This window comes from Mandrillus leucophaeus, unplaced genomic scaffold (genome assembly GCF_000951045.1).
Source record: "Mandrillus leucophaeus isolate KB7577 unplaced genomic scaffold, Mleu.le_1.0 Scaffold425, whole genome shotgun sequence".
Classification (NCBI taxonomy): Eukaryota; Metazoa; Chordata; class Mammalia; order Primates; family Cercopithecidae; genus Mandrillus; species Mandrillus leucophaeus.
In genome coordinates this window covers 315,787-337,324 of record NW_012104532.1, presented here as the reverse complement: position 1 = coordinate 337,324, position 21,538 = coordinate 315,787, and the positions used below count along the sequence as shown (strand labels likewise).

The following is a 21,538-nucleotide window of genomic DNA, read 5'->3' as shown; positions in this document are numbered from 1 at the left end:
GATATACTTGATTCTGAATTACTTATTCCCCAAACATGAAATGGAGAAGAAAATTGGTAAAAAAGGAAATGCAAATTCTACAAGTAAAACAGACAATAGTAAATACCATACTGCTTAGGTGTTTTTTTCCCTAACAAGGTTATGTTAAAAATTAGAGATGAAAACAGTTTTGGTTTGGAAAATAAACTCTTCTGTAATGATCTGATATTTTCACTTGAAATATGATTTAAAAGAAATTATACATACAAACACAAATCACAGAAACACTTATCTTTCACATGAAGCAAAATACTTTGTTTTTATCCCTGTAAATCTGTACCTTTGTTAGCTGGTACAAATTCTATACTTCTGTTGTATGAATGGGTTTTTTATGGAGTGGAGGTTTATAATAATTATAATTATCAGATATAGCTTGTAAGTGTCAAGTACTATTTACACATCCTTTTATTTATCCCTCTTTAACAACTCTGGGGCAGGAACTATTACTGTCCCCATTTTAAAGTTGAGGAACTGAGGAATAAGGATGTTATGAACTTGCCCAAAGTTCCCCAAAGAGCAGTAATAGAACTAGATTCTAAGCAGTTTTTCACTATTACACTATATACCTAGATGAAATTTACCGAAGTTCATTCAGAAAACAAACAGAGCACATAAAATGATACAGGAAAAGTATAGAAGAAGCTGACCATAGAGGAGTTCCCTTTTCCCTTCTGGAGAGAGTCTCTAGGAGTATGTAGTAACTCTTCATGATCTATGGACATTTGACTGGTATTTCCACTAGAAGGAATATCACATCCTACCCCATAAAAAAGGAGAAAGTGACAGGAACTTCTATCTGCCTGCTAGAAAAAAAGAAATAAATAAGCTTTAATGAAGCACTGACAACCAAGAAGAATAAACACTTAATTTGAGTTGTCTTCCTGTTTGAGACTCTCCTAAAAAACCTCTCCTCTCAATGTCTATGCCCCAACTTGAAGGAGATTCACTAGAAACCCATTAGAACAAATAAGGTTTACTTAATGTCTTTAAAATTTCTTTCAGTTTCCCATTCTCTAAATCATCAGAAACAGTAGATTCTACAAATATAAATTAAGTCTCACATAAACATAAATAAAACATCAACAATGTAAAACTACTGTATGAACTGTAATTCCATCTCAATGACAAATATTTTTTTTCCGTAAGATTTTATACTGTGTCATGTTGGGATAACCAGAAATTGACTCTTGAGATTAAGTTTTTATGGACCAGTAATTAACCCTGGTATATACACCAAGTATGTCACAAGAGTGACTGCGCCTACCAGGGCCCTAGGAATTCATTATTGGATTCCTCATACTCGCATTCTGGAGATTACACCATAGGCAAGGGCATGAAAGTCTGAAGTCTAATCTCTTTCCGTATCTTTGGAATAATGCCAAATTCCACTACATTAACACATCAAATAAGCCACATGAGAATAAACCCACTTTACCATTAGTCTATTTCCGAAAAGAGGCAATTTATTAATAACAAGCTGTAAAACACTGAAAAGGATATGAGTTTCATACATTTAAGGTTTTTCACAGTTATGCTTCTAGTACCAGATAAAACCTCATTAAATCAAGTACTCTGAAAACTAGGCCATAACAGAATTCCTAAATAGATTAATTACGGAAACTATATTTTAAAAGAAATTTAAGGCTCTTCTCTATCCTCCACAACCTCACCATGTTTCAATAGTTCAGAATCAAAACATTTCACTCCACCCCAACGAAGAAGTCTCCTGATACTTTCAAGAGGTGAAACCCTTATTGGAGGAATAGAAATAAATCTAGATTGAGAACCCTCAACTCCTTCCCTTTTGGTTCTTGATAGATAATTCTCTGGACTAGTCTAGCCATGAAATCTAGGCCTTTACGATCTCTCAGAGCTATTATTCTAGAACTGGACAAAAACTAATTAAATCAAGTACTCCCAAATCTATGCCATAACAGAATTCTTAAATTATAGAAGCTATATGTTAAAATAAATTTTATGTATGAATTATGTCTTATGTATGAACTTGAGAGTAGAGACAGAATATGCTCCTCACCAGCTACTTTAGCTATAGCAGCCCCCATTTTTCCTAGGCCTGCCCCAGATAGACCTATTTAACTCAACTAGAACTAGAATTCATCAATGGTGTGGTTTTAAGGCTAAAGCCTCAGAATAATTTTTAAAATGCTGATTTACCAGCCATTGTCCTCTGCACATATATTTCCTTTTGAGAACATTGGGAGGAAGGAGGAGCTGAAATAGAATCTAATTTGGCTATAAAACACTTTCTTAATCTCTCACCATTACCATTCCAAATATTCTTCCATTTTTTAAATATGTCATTTTGCTTACCTTATTTTTAAGAAGAAATTTATTCCTGCAGATCAAAATTTCCCGCAACCACTTGAGAATTTCTGTGCTACTAAGCATTTGATGACTAGTTAATTTCTTGCAGATGTAAAAAAGCATTTGTGAGCTGCGGTAACATAAAGTTCATTGTTACTAGCATCACCAATAACTTAATGCAGATATAACCAGACATAAGAATGGCATTCTCCCATAATGAATACAAGTTTAGAGAAGCTTAGTTTCCCTTGTAGGGCTTTAGAGAAACAGTTATCAAAGTGTCAACAGCATTATAATCAAAGGAAGTACATCCATAGGTTATAGAAAAAAAGCAAGTATTTATTTATAAGCTCCCTATGTTTCATTAAACTTCCAGTGTTTCTATCCATGTAACTCATCCGTGCAGTGGACATAAGAAGAAACAATAAACCATATGCACAGCAGAGACTGCCTATAAACCCAGTGCTCCACAGTGGGGGTCTGCAAGCTACCATCCACAGACCAAATCCAGCCTATCACTTGCTATTGTATATAAAGTTTTAGTTAAACACAGCCATGCCCGTTCATTCACATGTCTGTGGCAACTTTCATGCTCCAAAGGCAGAACTGAATGGTTATGACGAAACTGTATGACTCACAAAGCCTAAAATATTTATTATCTGGTCTTCTAGAGAGAAATTTTCTGATCCCTACTCCAGAGCTGCACTGTCTAACATGGTAGCCACTAGCCAGCCACACATGGCTACTGAGCACTTTAAGTGTGGCCTGTTCAAATTGAAATGTGCTGTAAGGATAAAAGACACACCAAAGTTTGAATACTTTATTTAAAAAAAGAGAATGAAATGTCATTAATAACTTTTAAATTGATTACATGTTGAAATTATATTATAGATAATATACACTGGGTTAATAAAACATTATTACAATTAATTTTACCTGCTTCTTTTTACTCTTTAATGTAGTAAGTAAAAAAACTTTAACATATGGGGTTCTCATTATATTACTAGTGGAGAGCACTACTCTAGAGTAAGGTTTAATTCAGCTGCCAAGTAACTTAGCATACCCATTCTTATAAGATAATGGCAAACTTGAGGTTTACACATTTACATTTTCCTCAGTGTGGTGACTTCATGCTCATTAAAATGTAATGATTTATATAATCTAGGAAGCAGACCACAAAATTCTGTATATATTTTTGTCTTCTAAGCAGGTGTCCATTATTAATTCATTCATTAAAAGCACTGGTATTACAGAAAGTTTACAAAAGATCATAGTTTAAAAAACTGAAAAAACAGTATTGTTACAAAATTTTATCATTCTAGGCTTATAACTATGAAAATCTATTAAAATACAGTAGTAACCACATTGAAATCTGAAAAAAGTAATATGTCAAGCAACAGTACTTATGTTAGGGTGACAAAACTTAGCACTATTCTTAAACTTTATTTTCTAAATTGCTATGATACTTTTCTTATAAGTTAAAACAAGAAATTCTAATAATTTGAAGTCAAATAAAATACAAAACCATAAAACCCAGTTTTACAATATACTAAGTACTACACAGTTAATATTTCAAGACAAAAAATACAAAATAAAATTTAAAAGTTGAATTTAAAAAATAAAAGTACATATACCTAATCTCCCAAAATGTTTCTACAGGAGCATCAGGATTCCACAAATCAATGCTATCTAACTGATGAAGAACCAGCAGAGCCTGAATTTTTTAAAAAAGAGAAAGACAAACAGAAGACTCACTCAAACATTTTTGGTAAACATAACACTGGAGTACTTATTTTATAAATGCTAAGAAATTGAGCTATTTCATTTGTAGTTTCAATATATAGTAAAAGGTTAAGAGAGAAACTCTGGTGAACACAAACCTCTAGGGAATAATACAGGCAGCATGAAATAATTTTATTCCCATCATCCTGACTCTAACTGGCATGCACATATAAAGCTAAATGATGAATTTGGAACAATATATAACTGCAAAAACTGCTTTAAGAAACAAACAAAATAATTTCAATAGATAGTAAAGAACTCTACGAAACAAAAAGTTAATCCCCAAGTAAGAAGGGCTTGCCAAAATTAATACACACAGCAAAAGATAAGTAAATATTGTCTCACTTGCCACAAAGTCTTTTGTAACAGAAAAGAGCAATTATTTTTCAAAATCAAGAGAGAGGAAGCAAAATGGATTTTGTATTTCATAGCAGATTATCCATTCTAAAGTATTTCAATTGACCACAGAACTGAAATTGGAATCTGGCTCAGAGAACATTAACAAGAATTAAATAATTCACTTACAATATACAACATATGAATAGATTATTACATAAAACCATCAAAGATATGAAAAATAAAACACAAACTCTTCCTTCAAACGGATCCTATCTTAACTCCAATTCTACAATACCAATTTACATTCTTCCCACACCCCTCCACCCCCGACCCAGCAGACACTGAAGCTCTGGACATTTCTTTCAGTCCTTGGTCAACATATCAACATATAAAAGCCAGACCCGCATTGTCTTATTTCAAACATTTTTATTGCAAGTACTTTGAGATATTTAATGAAAATTGCAATTAATTGTGAGAATCTTAAAAAGCTATATAATTTATAGCTCTCGTATCAAGGAAAAACAACACAAATTAAAATTCAATTTTGCTACTATTGTACAAAAACTTGGTACAATTTACTGCCAGTAGTTTTTTCAAGTGACAAATTCTCTATATTTTTGTTTGATAAAACTTTAAAAATATATATTGAAAGAAAATGTATTAGCCTTTTCCAGGCTTTAATTTTCTTTTCATGTTGCCTTCTTTTTTTGTATTTTCCATGTTTTAACAAAGCCATAAACACAGTATACTCAACTTGACATTTCATATTTTTCCACATTGCTGTGTGATCTATATGTTTTAATAAATGTTTAACAGCTCACCAAGTTAAAATACCATTCTCATTATTGAATATTAGCCCATTCTCCTCCCAGTAAATAAAGCTCTAATATTCTCATATTATAATTAAGAGCAATAAGTACCTATGTGTGCAGCTTTTTCCTTTTGAGTTATATTCATAAGATTTTTAAAGTGCTAGAAATTATTTGTACAAAAAATGAAATGTTTGTATAGCTTCTGCCAAATAGCCTTCCAAAAAGACTACAAGAAATGTATCAATTTATGGTACCAATAGCAATGTACACAAATGGAACCAATGATTACATAAGTGCTAAAACATTTTTTATAAATAGTTTTACTGGGTATGTATAAACATTTTTATAGTATGTACATTAGGATGGCTATAATCAAAAAGGCACATTATAACAAGTATTAGTAAGGATGCAGAAATATTAAAACCTTCATATGTTCTTATTAAGAATATAAAATGATACAGCTGCTTTGGAAAAAGGGTTTGACAGTTCCTCAAAAGTTCAACAGAGTTACCACATGACTTAGCAGTTCCACTCCTATATACTTAAGAGATATGTCCACATATAGACTTTTACACAAATGTTCATAGCAGCATTATTCGTAATAGCCAAAAAGTAGAAACACCAAACGTCCACCAACTGATAACTAGATGAACAAAACTGAGATCCATACAATGAAATATTTGGAAATAAAAAGGAAGAAAATAGTGATTCATACCACAACATAAATGAACCTTGAAAACATTGTCAAGGTAGCCAGACATAAAAGGCCACATATTCTATGATTCTATTTAAATGAAATACCTAAAACAAGCAAAGCCACAGAGACAGAAAATAGATTAGTAGTTCGTAGGGATAAGGGAATGGGGAGTCAAGTTTCTTTCTGGGGTGATAAAAATGTTAATGGATTAGAGAGTGGTGATAGTTGCACAACTGTGTGAATAAGAACTACTTAAAATGTTCAACTTGAGGGTATGTGAATTATGTCTCAATTTAAAAATCAGTATTTTTAATATTTAGTAAAAATATTTAAAAAAATTTTAAAGTCAACTGCAATTAGAAAATCTCGAACTATTTTATTAAGCATCAGAATTTGTACAATGTTGTTGCTATGTGATATAAAGCAAGTAAATCCCTTCTTTCTCCATGGAGTTTTATAAAACAATGTATAGACATAAACATACCATTTCCAGAAATGACATCTACCTATTACTCATAGAAACCACACACCAAAGGAACATCACGAATGTACACAGTTACAACCTTTCCTTCAAGAACCTGGAATTCATTTTCCCCTTACCTCCATTGCTTCCTGCGCAATCTCTGGCATGTGTGACTGAGGGACCAGTTGGACGAGCCCTGTAATTAACTCTGCTGTACTGCCTTGGGTTTCGGGCCCCTGTTTTCTTGGATTCTGCAAGGAGAAAAACGAAACTTCAATTAAAAAAAATAAATCGAGAGATATTAGAAGGAGGAAGAAATAGACAGTGACTGCTAAAGTGTACCAGGTTTCTTTTAGGGGTGATAACAATGTTTTAGAACTAGGCTGGGCATGGTGGTTCACGCCTGTAAGCCCAGCACTTTGGGAGGTCGTGGCAGGTGGATCACCTGAAGTCAGGAGTTTGAGACCAGCCTGACCAATATGGTGAAACCCTAACTCTACTACAAATATAAAAATTTGCCAGGTGTGGTGGCATGCGCCTGTGGTCCCCGCTACTCGGAAGGCTGAGGCAGGAGAATCACTTGAAGCTGGGAGGCGGTGGTTGCAGTGAGCCGAGATTGCACCACTGCACTCCAGCCTGGGTGGCAGAGCGAGACTCTGTCTGAAAAGAAAAAAAAAAAACAGAGAGAAAAAGAAAAAAAATATTCTAAATTACATAGTGGTAATGGTTGCAGAACCTTGTAAATATACTGAAAACAACTAAACTGTAAACTTTAAGATGGTGAATTTTATGGTATGTGGGTATGGTATTTTTATCTCAATAAAATAAAAATTTTGTTAAAACAAAACTTCTTTTGTTAGGGATTCTTTTAATCCACGTCTATACTTGTTCATTAATGTGAATAATGTCCAGGGAAAATCCTAAGGAGAACAAAAACCACTAATTCCATTGAAAATTACATCAATAATATGAGGAGTAATTTTTTTTCCCAACAATAGCCAAGAGGCTTAAGAACGTATCTCTGGTTTGGAAGTTACTGGTTTTGAGCTTATACATGATTGTGATCAAAGGCAAAGGACACACATGTTGGATAAGGATCACATGATTATCCTGTACGGCCCTCTTGTCCCATACAAAGGTCCTGCCCAAATCCACACAGCTGTTGACAAAGCAAAGGCTAGAATTCACATCGTCAGACACTCATACTTTGGTCCTTTTCATTGTGGAAAATGTACTAAGCAAAGAAAATTAACCTTGTGTATAAATGTGAATGCCTACTTTTTTTTTTTTTTTTTTAAACAGAGTGCAATGGCGTGATCTCGGCTCACTGCAACCTCTGCCTCCTGGGTTCAACAGATTCTTCTGCCTCAGCCTCCCAAGTAGCTGGAATTACAGGTGTGTGTCACCTTGTCTGGCTAATTTTTGCATTATTATTAGAGACAGGGTTTACCATGTTGGCCAGACTGGTCTCGAACTCCTGATCTCAGGTGATCCACCTGCCTCAGCCTCCCAACATGCTGAGATTACAGGTGTGAGCGACCATGCCCTGCCAAATGCCTACCTATTTAGAGACTAAAATGTTTCTCTTAACTTGGAAGCATATATTTGCACTTCAGGAATATATGGTTCGGCCAGGCATGGTGGCTCACGCCTGTAATCCCAGCACTTTGGGAGGCCGAGGGAGGCGGATTGCTTGAGGTCAGGAGTTTGAGACAAGCCTGGCCAACATGGAGAAACCCCATCTCTCCCAAAACTACAAAAATTAGCCGGCATGGTGGTGGATGCCTGTAATCTCAGCTACCCAGGAGGCTGAGGCAGGAGAATCACTTGAACCCAGGAGGCGGAGGTTGCAGTGAGCTGAGATCACACCACCACACTCCAGCCTGGACAATACAGTGAGACTCTGTCTAAAAAAAAAAAAAAAAAAGAATATACGAAGCCAATGCAACTTGTGTCCCATAGTTTATTTTGCTAACTATAGATTTTTCCCCATTATAATGACTAAGGTAAGCCCTCACTCCAATATATCTGTAATTCAAAACTGTTAGCTTATTTTCTGACATTCATATAAATTCATTCAAAATCAAATAATTTTTATTGAATGCCAAAGATACAACAATGAAAAACAGAAGATGTGTTTCCCATCCTCCATGAGCATGTAGTCTCATGGGGGAAGATATCATCAATAAAATAATCAGATCAACAAGTATAAAAATGCAAATCACATGAGAGCTATAAAGGTACATGCTGCTATGACAGCCTATAACATGGGAAAGTGTCCTAGTCAGGGAGGCTTCCTTAGTGCAGTGACAACAGCTTAGAATGAGTAGGAATTACTATGTGAAAAGTAGGCAGATTCTAGGCAGAGGGAAAAGCAAGTGCAAGGGAGGTATGAAGGCATGTGGTTAGGAAGATTGAAAGGAAGACCATCATGAATAGAGTAAAGGAAGACAAAAAATGCAATGCTACATGTGGAAGAAATGGTAGATGGGAGAAAGATTTTGCACAACTTTGCAGATCTATTTGGAGTTTGGTCTTCATAAGCAAAAGCAATTTCAACTAAAAGGTTTCAAGCTGATTGGGGGCATAATAAGATTTGCTTTTTAAAGAGATTGCCATAACTTCAGTGTGGAGAAATGATCAGGGGGATCTAAGAAACGATGCAAGCTGAGTAATCAGGAGGCTTGAGAAATTGAGAGTACTAAAATAAGACAAAATCATATTACTTTAAAAATACCATGATTGAGACCATTTAATAATTATTCCTGCACTCTTCCTAAATTACTAAGACTCAGAATTTTTATGTAAAAGACGAAACGGTCAAATGTTTACAATGAATCTTCTATTTTAATGTACTCATCGTTACTTTGACAAAACGTATTAACCACTAGATGGCAGCAAAGCAAATAATTTCCATTTTAAAAGATCCTTGGAAAATAGCAAGTGGAAAAGGCATTGGTGAGTTTGGTGCCTGCTTTGAAAGTGAATTATTGCCATGTAAACAGAGTGGTGCTAGTATTATGTGACCTTCATGATGAAATAATGCCACAAGTAGCTTGTGACACATAATAGAGGAATGAAGAGAAAGGGAATTTCATTATTTTTATAGAGTTTCACTGACAGGTTTTAAGGAATTTTTTCATGCCAAAGATCTGTTTATTCTAATTAGACTTTCAAATTTGAATGGGTTTTTCAGGGGTAAAGTATCATAGGCCTTCTTTTGGGGTCACTGAGCCTTTGGGAATGTTTTTTCTTTCTTTCTTCTCTCCTCTCCACTCTCCAAGAAAAATTACTCATAAATACACATTTTTAAAAAATAAATGAAGTTTCATAGAACTCTTGGAACCATAGGTATGTAGTTATAAACTCCCTGTATTACAGCAATTTGAAAAACATGCCACTGAAATAAAAGCACCTTAACACTTTTTAAAAAGCCTGTTACTGAGCAAAGCGATAAGAAACCTTGCTTGATGCTGCTCTCCAGGGACTCAAGAAGCTCAACAAAGGTTCAACATGTCATCCTATGAAAGTCACAATATAGAACTATTACATTTGGTGCATTAATAATATTAGTGTTAAATTGTATCTTATTAATAGCAATAATAGCTAACATTTATTTAGTGCTTATTATGTACCAGGCATTGTTCCTAAAAGCATTCTATGTACTATTTCAATTTTCTTAACAGTATCTCTGAGATAGAACTATTATGATCCCAATATATCAGATGAGAAAACTAAGGCATAGAAAGATTAAATAGTCACCCGAATCATATAGCTAGTAAGTAGTCTCTAGTGTCCATGCTGTTAATCACTTCACTATGACTAATTTTTATTATTTTGCATTGTTCCCAATTACTCTGTGTACCAGAGTGATGTTCTCAGAAATTTAATACCATCTGAGGCAATAAGAGTAGTTATGACAATAACTGACTACTAGCCAGGCATGGTGGCTCATGCCTGTAATCACAGTACTTGGGGAGACTGAGGCTGGAGGATGGCTTGAGGCCAGGAGTTTGAAGTTGCAGTGAGCCATGACTGTGCCACTGCATTCTAGCCTGGAAAGCAGAGCGAGACCCTGTCTCAAAATAATAATAATAATAATCATAACAATAATTGAAGTACTAACCACACCCATTTTCACCTCATTCTCTTTCCAATACAGTATTTGTAGGCAGAACCAATAACAGAAAGCTGATAACAGGAGCAAAGGGGGAGAGAAAAGCTAAACTGGCAACAGCAACTGGAATTTTTTAAACCAATGGTGTAGATGTAGACAGCACTGTGATTGATGGTCACTTCTATCCCCCATACCAGGATTATATCTGAGTAATATATAACCTAGTAATAGGATGAGAACAGAGATCTCATCAAAGTATGTTAGTATAATGATAGGGAAATTAAGAAGAAAGAGAAATGTTAAGAAATGGTAAGGGCACTTAAGAATCTGATCTAATTATGTTAGCATTCATTATACATTAATTTTCTTAGCGATGTCTTAGTTTTCAGGTATGATCAGAAAGGATCAGTAAGTGCTCTTGAGCTAAAAATTATCCTCAAGGTCTTGGCATTTCAGCTAAACCAAATTAACTTAGTGCAATCATTTTGAGACATTTCATAAAAAAAAACTTACACAAAGCAAGAGCTTTGGATCTGCATGAATTAGTTTCACCATGGACAAAAGAAGATACTTATAGCTTCTTGTCTCCAGGTCTGTAGGTTTTTCTTTAAATTTAAGGCTTGTTACTTTTTCTTTAAATGTAAGAGTCTAAAAACAAAACAAAAACATGGTATCAGACATAAGACTCAGGATAATAGCTATCCAACCTTTTAAAAGAAATTATTTAAAAACTTTGAAAAAAGCTACTTTTTATACTACCAAATGTGTGGTATAAGTAGAAACACTCAATAGTAAACATAAAGTCAGTATCATTAAGCTTAACAAAACAATGAAAACTGTTTTTGCACCATTTATGTTATTTTTTAAATCAATCTAATAAAACAATGAAAATCTATTACAATACTAAAAGCTTAATATCAGGTTGTAAAACATCTATGTGAAAAACTATTTTCCAAAATTTAAAAACGTAAGGGAAAAAATATTTGGTCTATAGTTCTCACAAATATAACTACTGGGTAATTCATTTAACAAACATTCCCCACACATATATACAAGTATTTCATAGACTCTACAACATTATCAATTGTAAGATGCATCATTATTTGATGTCCCAAAAGGAATGAAAAACTGCTGTCAATTGTAGGACAACATTTTAAATAAGATACACTCCCAATCTCAGAGAAGAGTAAAAATAAGTGCTTCTTAGAATTAACGAAATATGTTATGTAGGCAATTTACTCTATATTTACTAGTTTAATTGTAAAATTTGCTTTTCCCTTTGATGGCACTCCACCTCTTTCAAGTTACAGAATGCCTGCATTTTGCCTAAAGAACATTCATGAAACAGAAATAACTCTGAGAAAGGTAAACTTACAGAAAATATGTTTCAATTATAGAGACATATGATGAACTAAAATAATTATAGATGTTTTTCAACCAAAAATCCAACAATTATATTCTAGAGCTAGTATCACCTCTCTATTATAAAACATTTCCTTCCTTTTTTCTTGAAAAGAACACAAAACTATCTGCTTTTGACATGAATGCCTTTATGTAAACATATATGTAACACAGAAATAATAGACTATACACCAACTGTGGACCCATAATACAAATGTCCAAGTAAACAGGTTGTCTTTCAAAGTTAAGAAGCAGACATGCATATCTACAACACAAATGAACTATCCTCAATGTTCAAGTGAAATAGGCATTTGTTATTACACCCAAGAACACCAAAGGGTTTTAGTCCTCAGGGGGGAAGACTAGCTATTTAATGCACACATTTATACTCAAGAATGTCACTACAGAAGAGAGATAGCAAAACTTATAAATAGTTTGCTTTTATAACTGCCCCCTGACCCCAAAGCAAATGTTTTACTAAATGATTTAATAAATTCTGGTTTTACTGTTTGCTCTCTTTCAACTGTATTTTTCCCTCACTTTAAGTTGAGGTGTTTCACCTTAGATCAAGCTGAAACTTTGATCAAACAAATTTATTTCCTTTGATGTAACTAAGTGTAACTATCAAGCGGCTCTTCCCTGATGCAGTCATTGCACAGGCACACAAGATCGGAGAACAATTGGCAGGTATCAGAATTTTTCCTTAGTTAAGAATCATTTCCAAAAAAACTAAATAGGGTCATAGGCCACATAACATTTCAGTCAACGATAGACAATATGTAACACAACTAAAAAATTCCTATCACTTAGTGATACAGCCATCACTGATGTCCAAGCACAATGCATTACTTGTTTGTAGTGATGTTGGTGTAAACAAACCTTCACTTCTAGTCATATAAAAAAAAGTATAGCACATACAATTATGTGTAGTATACTATACTTGATGAGAATAAGTAACTGTTACTAGTTTATGTATTTATTATAATATACTTTTTTTGAGACCAAGTCTCACTTTGTTGCCCAGGTTGGAGTTCAGTGGCGCAATCTCGGCTCACTGCAACCTCTGCCTCCCGGGTTCAGGCAATTCTCCTGCCTCAGCCTCCCGAGTAGCTGGGACTACAGGCGCGCACCACCATGCCCAGCTGATTTTTTTGTATTTTTAGTAAAGAAGGGGATTTGCCATGTTGGCCAGGCTGGTCTCGACTCCTGACCTCAGGTGATCCACTCGCCTTGGCCTCCCAAAGTGCTGGGACTACAGGCGTGTGCCACCAGGCCCAACCTACTATAGTATACTTTGTATTGTTATACTCCTACTTAAAGATAAAAAGTTAACTATGAAACACAGCCTCAGAAAGTCCTTCAGGAGGTATTCCAGAAGAAGGCACTGTTACCACAAGAGATGACAGCTCCACACGCTATATCTAAAAACCTTCCAATGGGAGCAGATGTGGAGGTGTAAGACAGTAACACTGATGATCTTGACCCCATGTAGGCCTAGGCTAATGTGCATGTTTCTGTCTCAGATCTTAAAACAGTTTTCAAAATAAAAATTAAAACAGAACATTTTCAAATAGAAAAACTTACAGGATATAAACAAAAATATTTTATACAGCTAGCTGTACAATGTGTTTTAAGCTAAATGTTATTACAAGAGTCAAAATTTAAAAAATTAAAAGTTTATGTTTTAAAAGCTATGGTAAAGTTAATTATCAAATAAAAATTTTTTAATAAATTTGATATAGCTTAAGTGTACAGTGATTATAAAGTCTACAGTATAGATCCTGAGTATGAGAAAAATGCAAAAGTATTAAAAGTAAAATAAATTTAAAAAAATTTTAAGTCTACAGCAGTGTACAGTAATGTCCTAGGCTTCACATTCACTCAGCTCTCACTCAATGAGTCACCCACAGCAACTTCCAGTCCTGCAAACTCCATTTGTGTTAAGTGTCCTATACATTTTTTTCTTTTATGCTGTGTTATTACTGCACCTTTTCTGTTTGAATAAACAAATACTTACCATTGTACTACAACTGCCTACGGTATTCAGTATAGTAACATGTTGTTTAGCCTAGGTTCGTAGCCTAGGAGCAATAGGCTAGACCATATATCCTAGGTATGTAGCAGGCTATATAACCATCCAGGTTCATATAAGTAGACTCTATGATGTTTGCACAATGACTGAATCACTAAGGATGCACTCATTTCTCAAGACATGTCCCTGTCATTAAGTGATATATGACTATATTAGTTTAATTATGTCACCTCTTAATCCCAAGTATCAACATGTAAATTCTGTTCCAACATGGCTGCCTAATATGAAACGTATAACTTCAGAAATTCCAATAAATATAATTCATCTCAAATACCTTTTAATTTTAGTGGGTTACAGAACGTCAGGAACAACATGCTAAAGAAGCAATGTGTTTCTTAATTAGAAATGTAAGAAAAAAATTCATTCATTCATTAGCTGATCTTCTATACTGCAGGTATTATTAGGAATACAAGCTGGTACATGTGATCTGGCCAAAGATGAGAGGCAATCATGTCTGGGAAGAAATTCATGAACCAGAGTCTTCAGGTATCTATTAAAGGCCCAAACCACTTTTTAATTTAGACCATGTGACTGAATAACAGGCATGTAAGAAAGATCTGGTAAGCCAACATGCCATTTAAGATAAAAAATGTTGAGAAATAACAAATATTTGTGAAAATTCATACATCTCTTATGGGCAGTTTTGAATTTTATGAAAGCAGGACATGTTAGTTTTCAAATAGTAAAATTAGTGCTAAGACAAACATTTCAAATATTAAAAAATACTACAAAAGTACAAACGAAGAGAAGTTATGGTTCAACATTCATATAAAAATGGCCAGAGTTTAAATAACTAAGACGTCAATATAAAATAATAATACTATCTTAGATTGTATTAATAGAAACAGGGCATACAAACACAACAGTTTAATAGCTTTTATCAATTATTACATCATAGTATTACATCTGTATCACTAACATCAGATCTTAATATGGCATTTTAATTTTAAAAATTTTTGTCAGGTTGGTCTTTCCAGAAGAGAAGTAAATCAGATATAGGAGGGTTTTTGGCTTTTGATTTTTTGTTTTTGCTTTTTTGAGACAGTCTCACTCTGTTGCCCAGGCTGGAGTGCAGTGACACAATCTTGGCTCACTGCAAACTCCACCTCCCGGGTTCAAGCGATTCTCCTGCCTAGTCTCCTGAGTAGCTATAATCACAGGCGCCTGCCCCCCACGCCTGGCTAATTTTTTTGTATTTTTAGTAGAGACAAGGTTTCACCATGTTGGCCAGGCTGGTCTGAAACTCCTGGTCTCAAGTGATCTGCCCGCCCCGGCCTCCCTAAGTGCTGGTATTATAGGCGTGAGCCACTGCACACGGCCTGGAGGAGGATTTTGAAACCAGATCAAGTAAGAAATTCATTCCTTCATTCATTCTGCAAACATGTACTAAATGCCCAGTATGTATCAGATGTTGTTCAAAAGTTAGGGATTCAGTGTTGAATAAGCCAGACAAAGCTAATGCTTTCATCAACCTAACTTGCTAGTGAAGAAGAACTAAAGAACCTGATAAAGACACTGAACTGAATGTCAAAAAACCTCAGAACTAACTCTGGTTGACGACTCATTAACCATGCATTTGTTATTAAAATAACTTTTTAAGCTTCAGTTTCCCTAGCTATAAAAACAGACCCAACAAACACACATACACTTTCAAAGAGAGCTAAAAGAGGCCAGGCACAGTGGCTCATGCCTATAATCCCAGCACTTTGGGAGACAGAGAGGCAAGTGGATCACTTGAGGTCAGAGTTCAAGAGCAGCCTGCCCAAAATGGTGCTAAATGGTCTACTAAAAATACAAAATTAGCTGGCATGATGGTGGGTGCCTGTAACCCCAGTGAGTCGGGAGGCTAAGGCAGGAGATCACTTGAACCTGGGAGGTAGAGGTTGGAGTGAGCCAAGATCACATCACTGCACTCCGGCCTGGGTGACAGAGTGGGACTCAGAGTGGGACTCTGTCTCAAGAAGAAAAAAAAAAAAAAGAGAGAGCTAAAAGAATAAAATGCCGAAACTATATAAAGATAAAAAGAATTCTAGGAGTACAGAATAACCTTATTCAAATATCTGCAGGGACACCTTGTGGAAGAATCAGAAGTATTCCAGAGTTCCAAAAGAAAGAGGATCAATGATGGCTGGAAGCGACAGAGACAGGATTCTATCTTGGTCGAAGAGAAAATTTTCAAATAATTAGCTCCTTCCAACAAGTAACTTGTCTCTCCAAAATACAAAGTGTTAGTAAAACCTTGAAGCAGGTATTATTTTACTTTCACTGTTTTGCAATAGAACTCCTTGATTGCTACTTCTGAAGCAAGCTAATGGCACAGGTTTATCAGAGTCTCAAATCATTTGAGGCAATACAAATGAGGGACAACCCACTGAACACACTCTGTAATACCGTGGTTCTCAACTGGGGGTGATTTTGTCCCCCAGGGGGCATCCGGAAATGTTCGGAGACATGTCTGGTTTTCATAACGGGGAGGGCTGGGGGGTAAAGGAAATATTGGCAGCTAGTGGGTAGAGGCCAGAGATGCTGCTGAATATCCCACAATGCACAGAATAGCTCCCTATAATAGAGTTATCCAGTCCAAAATGTTAATAGTGCCAACAGTAAGAAAAACTGACGTTAGGTATTATCTGTAAACCATTTATTATATATATTTGCCTGTGTTGCCAGACTCCATGCCACCTGTAGTGAGTTTTTTTGTGTTTTTTTGAGACAGATTCTCACTCTTGTTGCCCACGCTGGAGTGCAATGGCGCCATCTCAGCTCACTGCAACCTCCGCCTCCCGGGTTTAAGTGATTCTTCTGTCTCAGCCTCCTGAGTAGCTGGGATTACAGGCATGCACCACCACGCCTGGTTAATTTTTGTATTTTTAGTAGAGATGGGGTTTTGCCATGTTGGCCAGGCTGGTCTCGAACTCCTGACCTCAGATGATCCGCCCACCTTGGCCTCCCAAAGTGCTGGGATTAACAGACGTCAGCCACTGTACCCGGTGTGAGTTCTTCATAGGATTTTCAAGCAAAAGCTACAAGCCTTTTGCTTGGAGTCTCGGTGAGGGGAAGTACTGTGTATGTTTAGTTTGTCATGCTTCCCTGGCATTAGCACCTTTGCCTGGCAAATAGAAGGTCAATACTTCCATACTAGTTATCTGACTGTTAACTCACCAAGTTTATGAAGGGTGAGATTTTACTCTAACAGCCATTCAAAACCTAAAATTTTCTTATTCTAAAAATTGTTTCATATTAAATTTGCTATTTATTTTCTCTCCTGGATATATCAGCTCAAAAGCTGTCCTTCAGTCATTATGTACAAATATACATACATATAACATTTCAAAAACATAAACAGCTTAAGAATGATTTTGAAAATTAAATGTATGTTGATATTTTCAGAAAACAATTAGAAATAAAAACTAAATTCTTATTACAGGGGTCCTTGGGCCAAAAGAGGAAATCCTCTCTAGTTATGGTTTTTCAGTAAAATAATATGTAGCTCTGAGAATCAGCTTACAACTAGGGCTAAGAAGTAAAATAACTTCTAAGTGTAGAGGACATATTCAGACTACCAATCAAATTTTACCTCTGTTCAAAATAATCATTTAGTTTCATTTTTAGTCCTTATTCACAGAAAGTCATGGGCAGCTGGTAAAGTGGATGTTGAAGTTAAATAGGAAGTGAATATTAACCTTCCACCAAGCCCTATTATTGGAGGCCATTAATTTTCTACCAGAAAAGGTAGTAAACTTAAAACAAAAAAGTCAAATAAACTTCTAATTTCCCAGAAGGTCTCTGGAATAAACAGGTCAATAAATAACTTTCAAACAACTTATTTCAAGTAGTTTTTAAAGATTTTTAAAAAGTGTCTTGTTAAATAACATTTAAGCAGCTATTATTTATGCTTACCTCCAATTAACTTATACCTGTATTGAAAATTTTTTCAACTTAAAAAAAAATGAAGTACTTGGCATTACAAAAAGTCAACTAAAAGGTAACCTTGCATTTTAAAGTTTACTTAAGGAAACATCACTGTCATGATCTTTTAGCTATATTTTTTAGGCTCAATAATCCCAAATTATATGACATAAAAAAACTTCTGTATTTGAACATCTAAGATAAACTATCCTCAGAAATAATTACTGACAACTGGATAAGAGTGAACCACAACTGTATAAAACCAAATTATTTCACTGACTAAGGGGACTTAGAAAAAGAGAAGCATGCCAGGGAGGAAGCTGTTTAAATTTCTCGTAACTGTGAAATGACTAATTTACTAGATAAAACCAACAGGTGAAGACATGCTATATTTTCAGTTGAAATGACAAAATGTGACTATAATGGTAACTATACACAGAAAAGTCAAAGAAACCAAGGACTTTTCTGAGGTAGTTACAATGGGTCATACTTACAGCCACAGAAGCCCACTGCCATGCAAAACAGTGACTGGTTGGCATCTGATCATGTGAGCGACAGCAGCCAATAAGAATAGAAAATAAGAAGCAGAAGACAAAGCACCACCAATCAATGTCAAGAGTTGCCATGTATAATACTCTTGCTATACATAAACACCAAAAACTGACTTCCACAATCTTATAATTATCTTTTTAAATTGATTCCATAGGAGTTTTTAAATTCCATATTAAGAGTAATAATCTGTGAGAATACCCAATTTTAAGTCTGCTTTTTATTAAGTTTAGAGTCAAATGTCAGTATCAAAGTACCTATCATTTGTAAAGGCTCAAAGCATATTTGTTGAAATATAAAATATTTTTATTTTAAATACAAAAACTCTAAATTGTATTCATTTCTTATATGTAATAGTCACTATTCAATGAGCTAAAATGTGCATTAGCAGCAACATTCACTCTAACCCAGGAGTCAGCTTCCCTTACTCATCCCCAAAAGGTGAGAAGCTAATCAAAATATTTTTGCTCAAAAGTTTTAAAGAGAAAAAAACTTTAAAAACAGAAAAAAAGGTGACATTCATTAAGACTTTCAGTGTTTTGTGAGAACATTTATCTAAGAAAAGTAAGTTCAACTCATGGGAACAGTGGAAAATAAACATTATTATCTAGTATTCAACAATATTCTACATACAACATACCACAACATTTAGAAGAAATGAAGGACCCCTTCAATTCTCTAAAATAATCAAAGCAGCAGGAATGGGATAAAGACACTAAAAAATGCAATTGAAAGGAGGTGAGATTCAAAATTCATGATTTATCTTACCTGTGCCATTCGTATTGCTGGGTGTGCTCCACAACCTTGCACTGCTTTATGAAGTGTTTCACCAAACATATTTCGAAGTTCAACCGAGTGACAATACACAGCATCAATCTTAGGCCACCAATCCAATGCCGACTAGAGAAAAACAAAGACCATAAGGAAGAGAAAGTACAAAATTACATGAGTTGTATACTGTGTTTATCACTGTAGTTTTAAGTTTTATCTTTTTGTCAGGAAGTTTCTAAGACCATGCAAACACACACCATGATTTCCAAAGTCTTCAAACAACGTCTTTAATTCAAACACTAACTCATACACATTATATTATAAAACATAATAGTGAGCATGAGACAAATTGCTCACTTCATGAGCATGTGCATGTGAGACTATCTTTTCTCAATGATAAGCCAGTGAATTTGAAAACTAAAGTCTTCGGAGAGCTAATCTGTAGTCGATCTTCTTTTTTTTAAGTTTCAAGTTTTATAATTTCTGGAACACATGCATAAATGGCATATATTTTCCCAGGTAAGAATGCTATTATCAAAGCTTTAAAAGTGATTAGTGGTTCAACACAATATTAAAAGTGTATGTGGGAAACCATTACTTATACGTTTACAGAAAACAATGATAATTACAACATGAAATTAGTAAATGAAATAAAACTATTAAGTAAATCTATAATCTTAAATTGATATGCAATGATGACATGATACATGGGAGACTAACAATTACCATAAACAAAGACAAACTGATCCTAGCGAAACATTTTTTAAAAAATTATTTCGTGTATTTTCTATTTCAGTTTAACCTGTTTTGCTTTGATGTCTAGTTTTTATGCCTATTTTATTTGAAAGTGTATCTTTAACTTTAAAATGAATGACTTGATATATTATTAAAAAATGACAATTATGAAAATCACTATTATCTTTAAAGTCTATCAGTTAATACAAAACTGACTGGATGAATTTTCACTATATATGTAGAGTATGCATGAAATGACCTAAAATGTAGGCTTCTAATTTATAATACTCCAGATGTTTATAAAAAAATCTGGAAGAATAACACATTCAAATTGTAGATAAGAGAGATTTAATAGCCTCACATCTCTCACGTCTCATTCCCAGATTTTTTCTTATTCAAAACTAAGCTAATTCAAGTGTCAACATTTTAATTTCTTCACTTGGAATTCTCAGAATATTTTGAATAGCATCAAGTTACGTTACTTTAACCCAAACTGTGGATTACAAATCCTGCTCGCCAGATAGTAAAATATAAAACCAACTTATGATACACATTTTGAATACTGAAATCCATTCAGGGAGGAATCCCAAAACTGGGAGGGAAGAAATGCTTTTTTGGGACAGTATGGTTGTTTACACTTTTCCCTCAACTCCTACTTCATTTAATCTAGTTCCTACACATGATCAATTTTTAGTCTGATAGTATAATGGATTCCTCCAACTCTCTGCAATTTTGACTTGCCCAAAGCAACCAATGCAACTTGATTTCCTTATACTTACTAAATTACACAGCTTGTGTTAATCAGCCTAAAGTAACAAAAAGCTGAATAGCAACGTACATTGAGTGAAGGGTCTTCCTCACCCAACACATCTCATAAGATCTTGTCAGAAACTGATAAACTAAGAAAGATGTCCCATATAACATCCTATTCAAATTACTGTGTCATTTTAAAAATAGCTTTTAAACTGTATTGTGGTACCAGGTGCACCATATAAAATAACGTTAGGCTTAAGATTTAGTAATTTTCATAGTTTTCATTTTTCATAATATATTCATTTTAAAGTAAAAGACACATTTTCAAATAAAATAAGCACGAAAAACTAGATATCATGTGGTTGGCAAAAAAGTTTAGTATTTTGAGCAGTTACTAAATGTGTCCTTCCGGAACACCAGTCAATTAAAGAAGACTTACTCTTTTTTTCCTTGAAAATACCATGTTTATAGCCAAATGGCAACCCTGACATAATATGAACAAATTATGTGGCAATTCCTCAAGAGATTTAAATAATTTTCAAATGCCTTGGAAATAATTTCTTTCAACTACAACCTCTCAGTAGAAAGAAATCATCTCATTTTCAGTATGTGAACTATCTATATGTAAATTATGATCAATTGTCATAAGGAAAAAAACAGAAATACGTAATACACCAGCTATAGCATGTACCAGTGATGGCTAAAATAATTGGTTCATAAGTGTGTATACTACTTTTTAAATTTCCCAATTACA

The 21,538-nt window shown here is 34.5% G+C and overlaps 1 protein-coding gene across 2 annotated transcripts in view; it reads right to left on the bottom strand.

The window, feature by feature from the left end:
* The window catches only part of NF1 (neurofibromin 1), a 301,105-nt gene that overhangs the window by 148,668 nt on the left and 130,899 nt on the right, over positions 1-21,538 (bottom strand). For both annotated transcript variants that reach the window (XM_011993097.1, XM_011993098.1), the window contains exons 12-17: positions 19,294-19,425; positions 11,088-11,222; positions 6,595-6,708; positions 3,999-4,078; positions 2,371-2,494; positions 687-842 (exon numbers count right to left, since the gene is read on the bottom strand). In XM_011993097.1, coding sequence (XP_011848487.1) covers positions 687-842; positions 2,371-2,494; positions 3,999-4,078; positions 6,595-6,708; positions 11,088-11,222; positions 19,294-19,425 — 741 coding nt within the window. The remainder of the gene's footprint in view (positions 1-686; positions 843-2,370; positions 2,495-3,998; positions 4,079-6,594; positions 6,709-11,087; positions 11,223-19,293; positions 19,426-21,538) is intronic.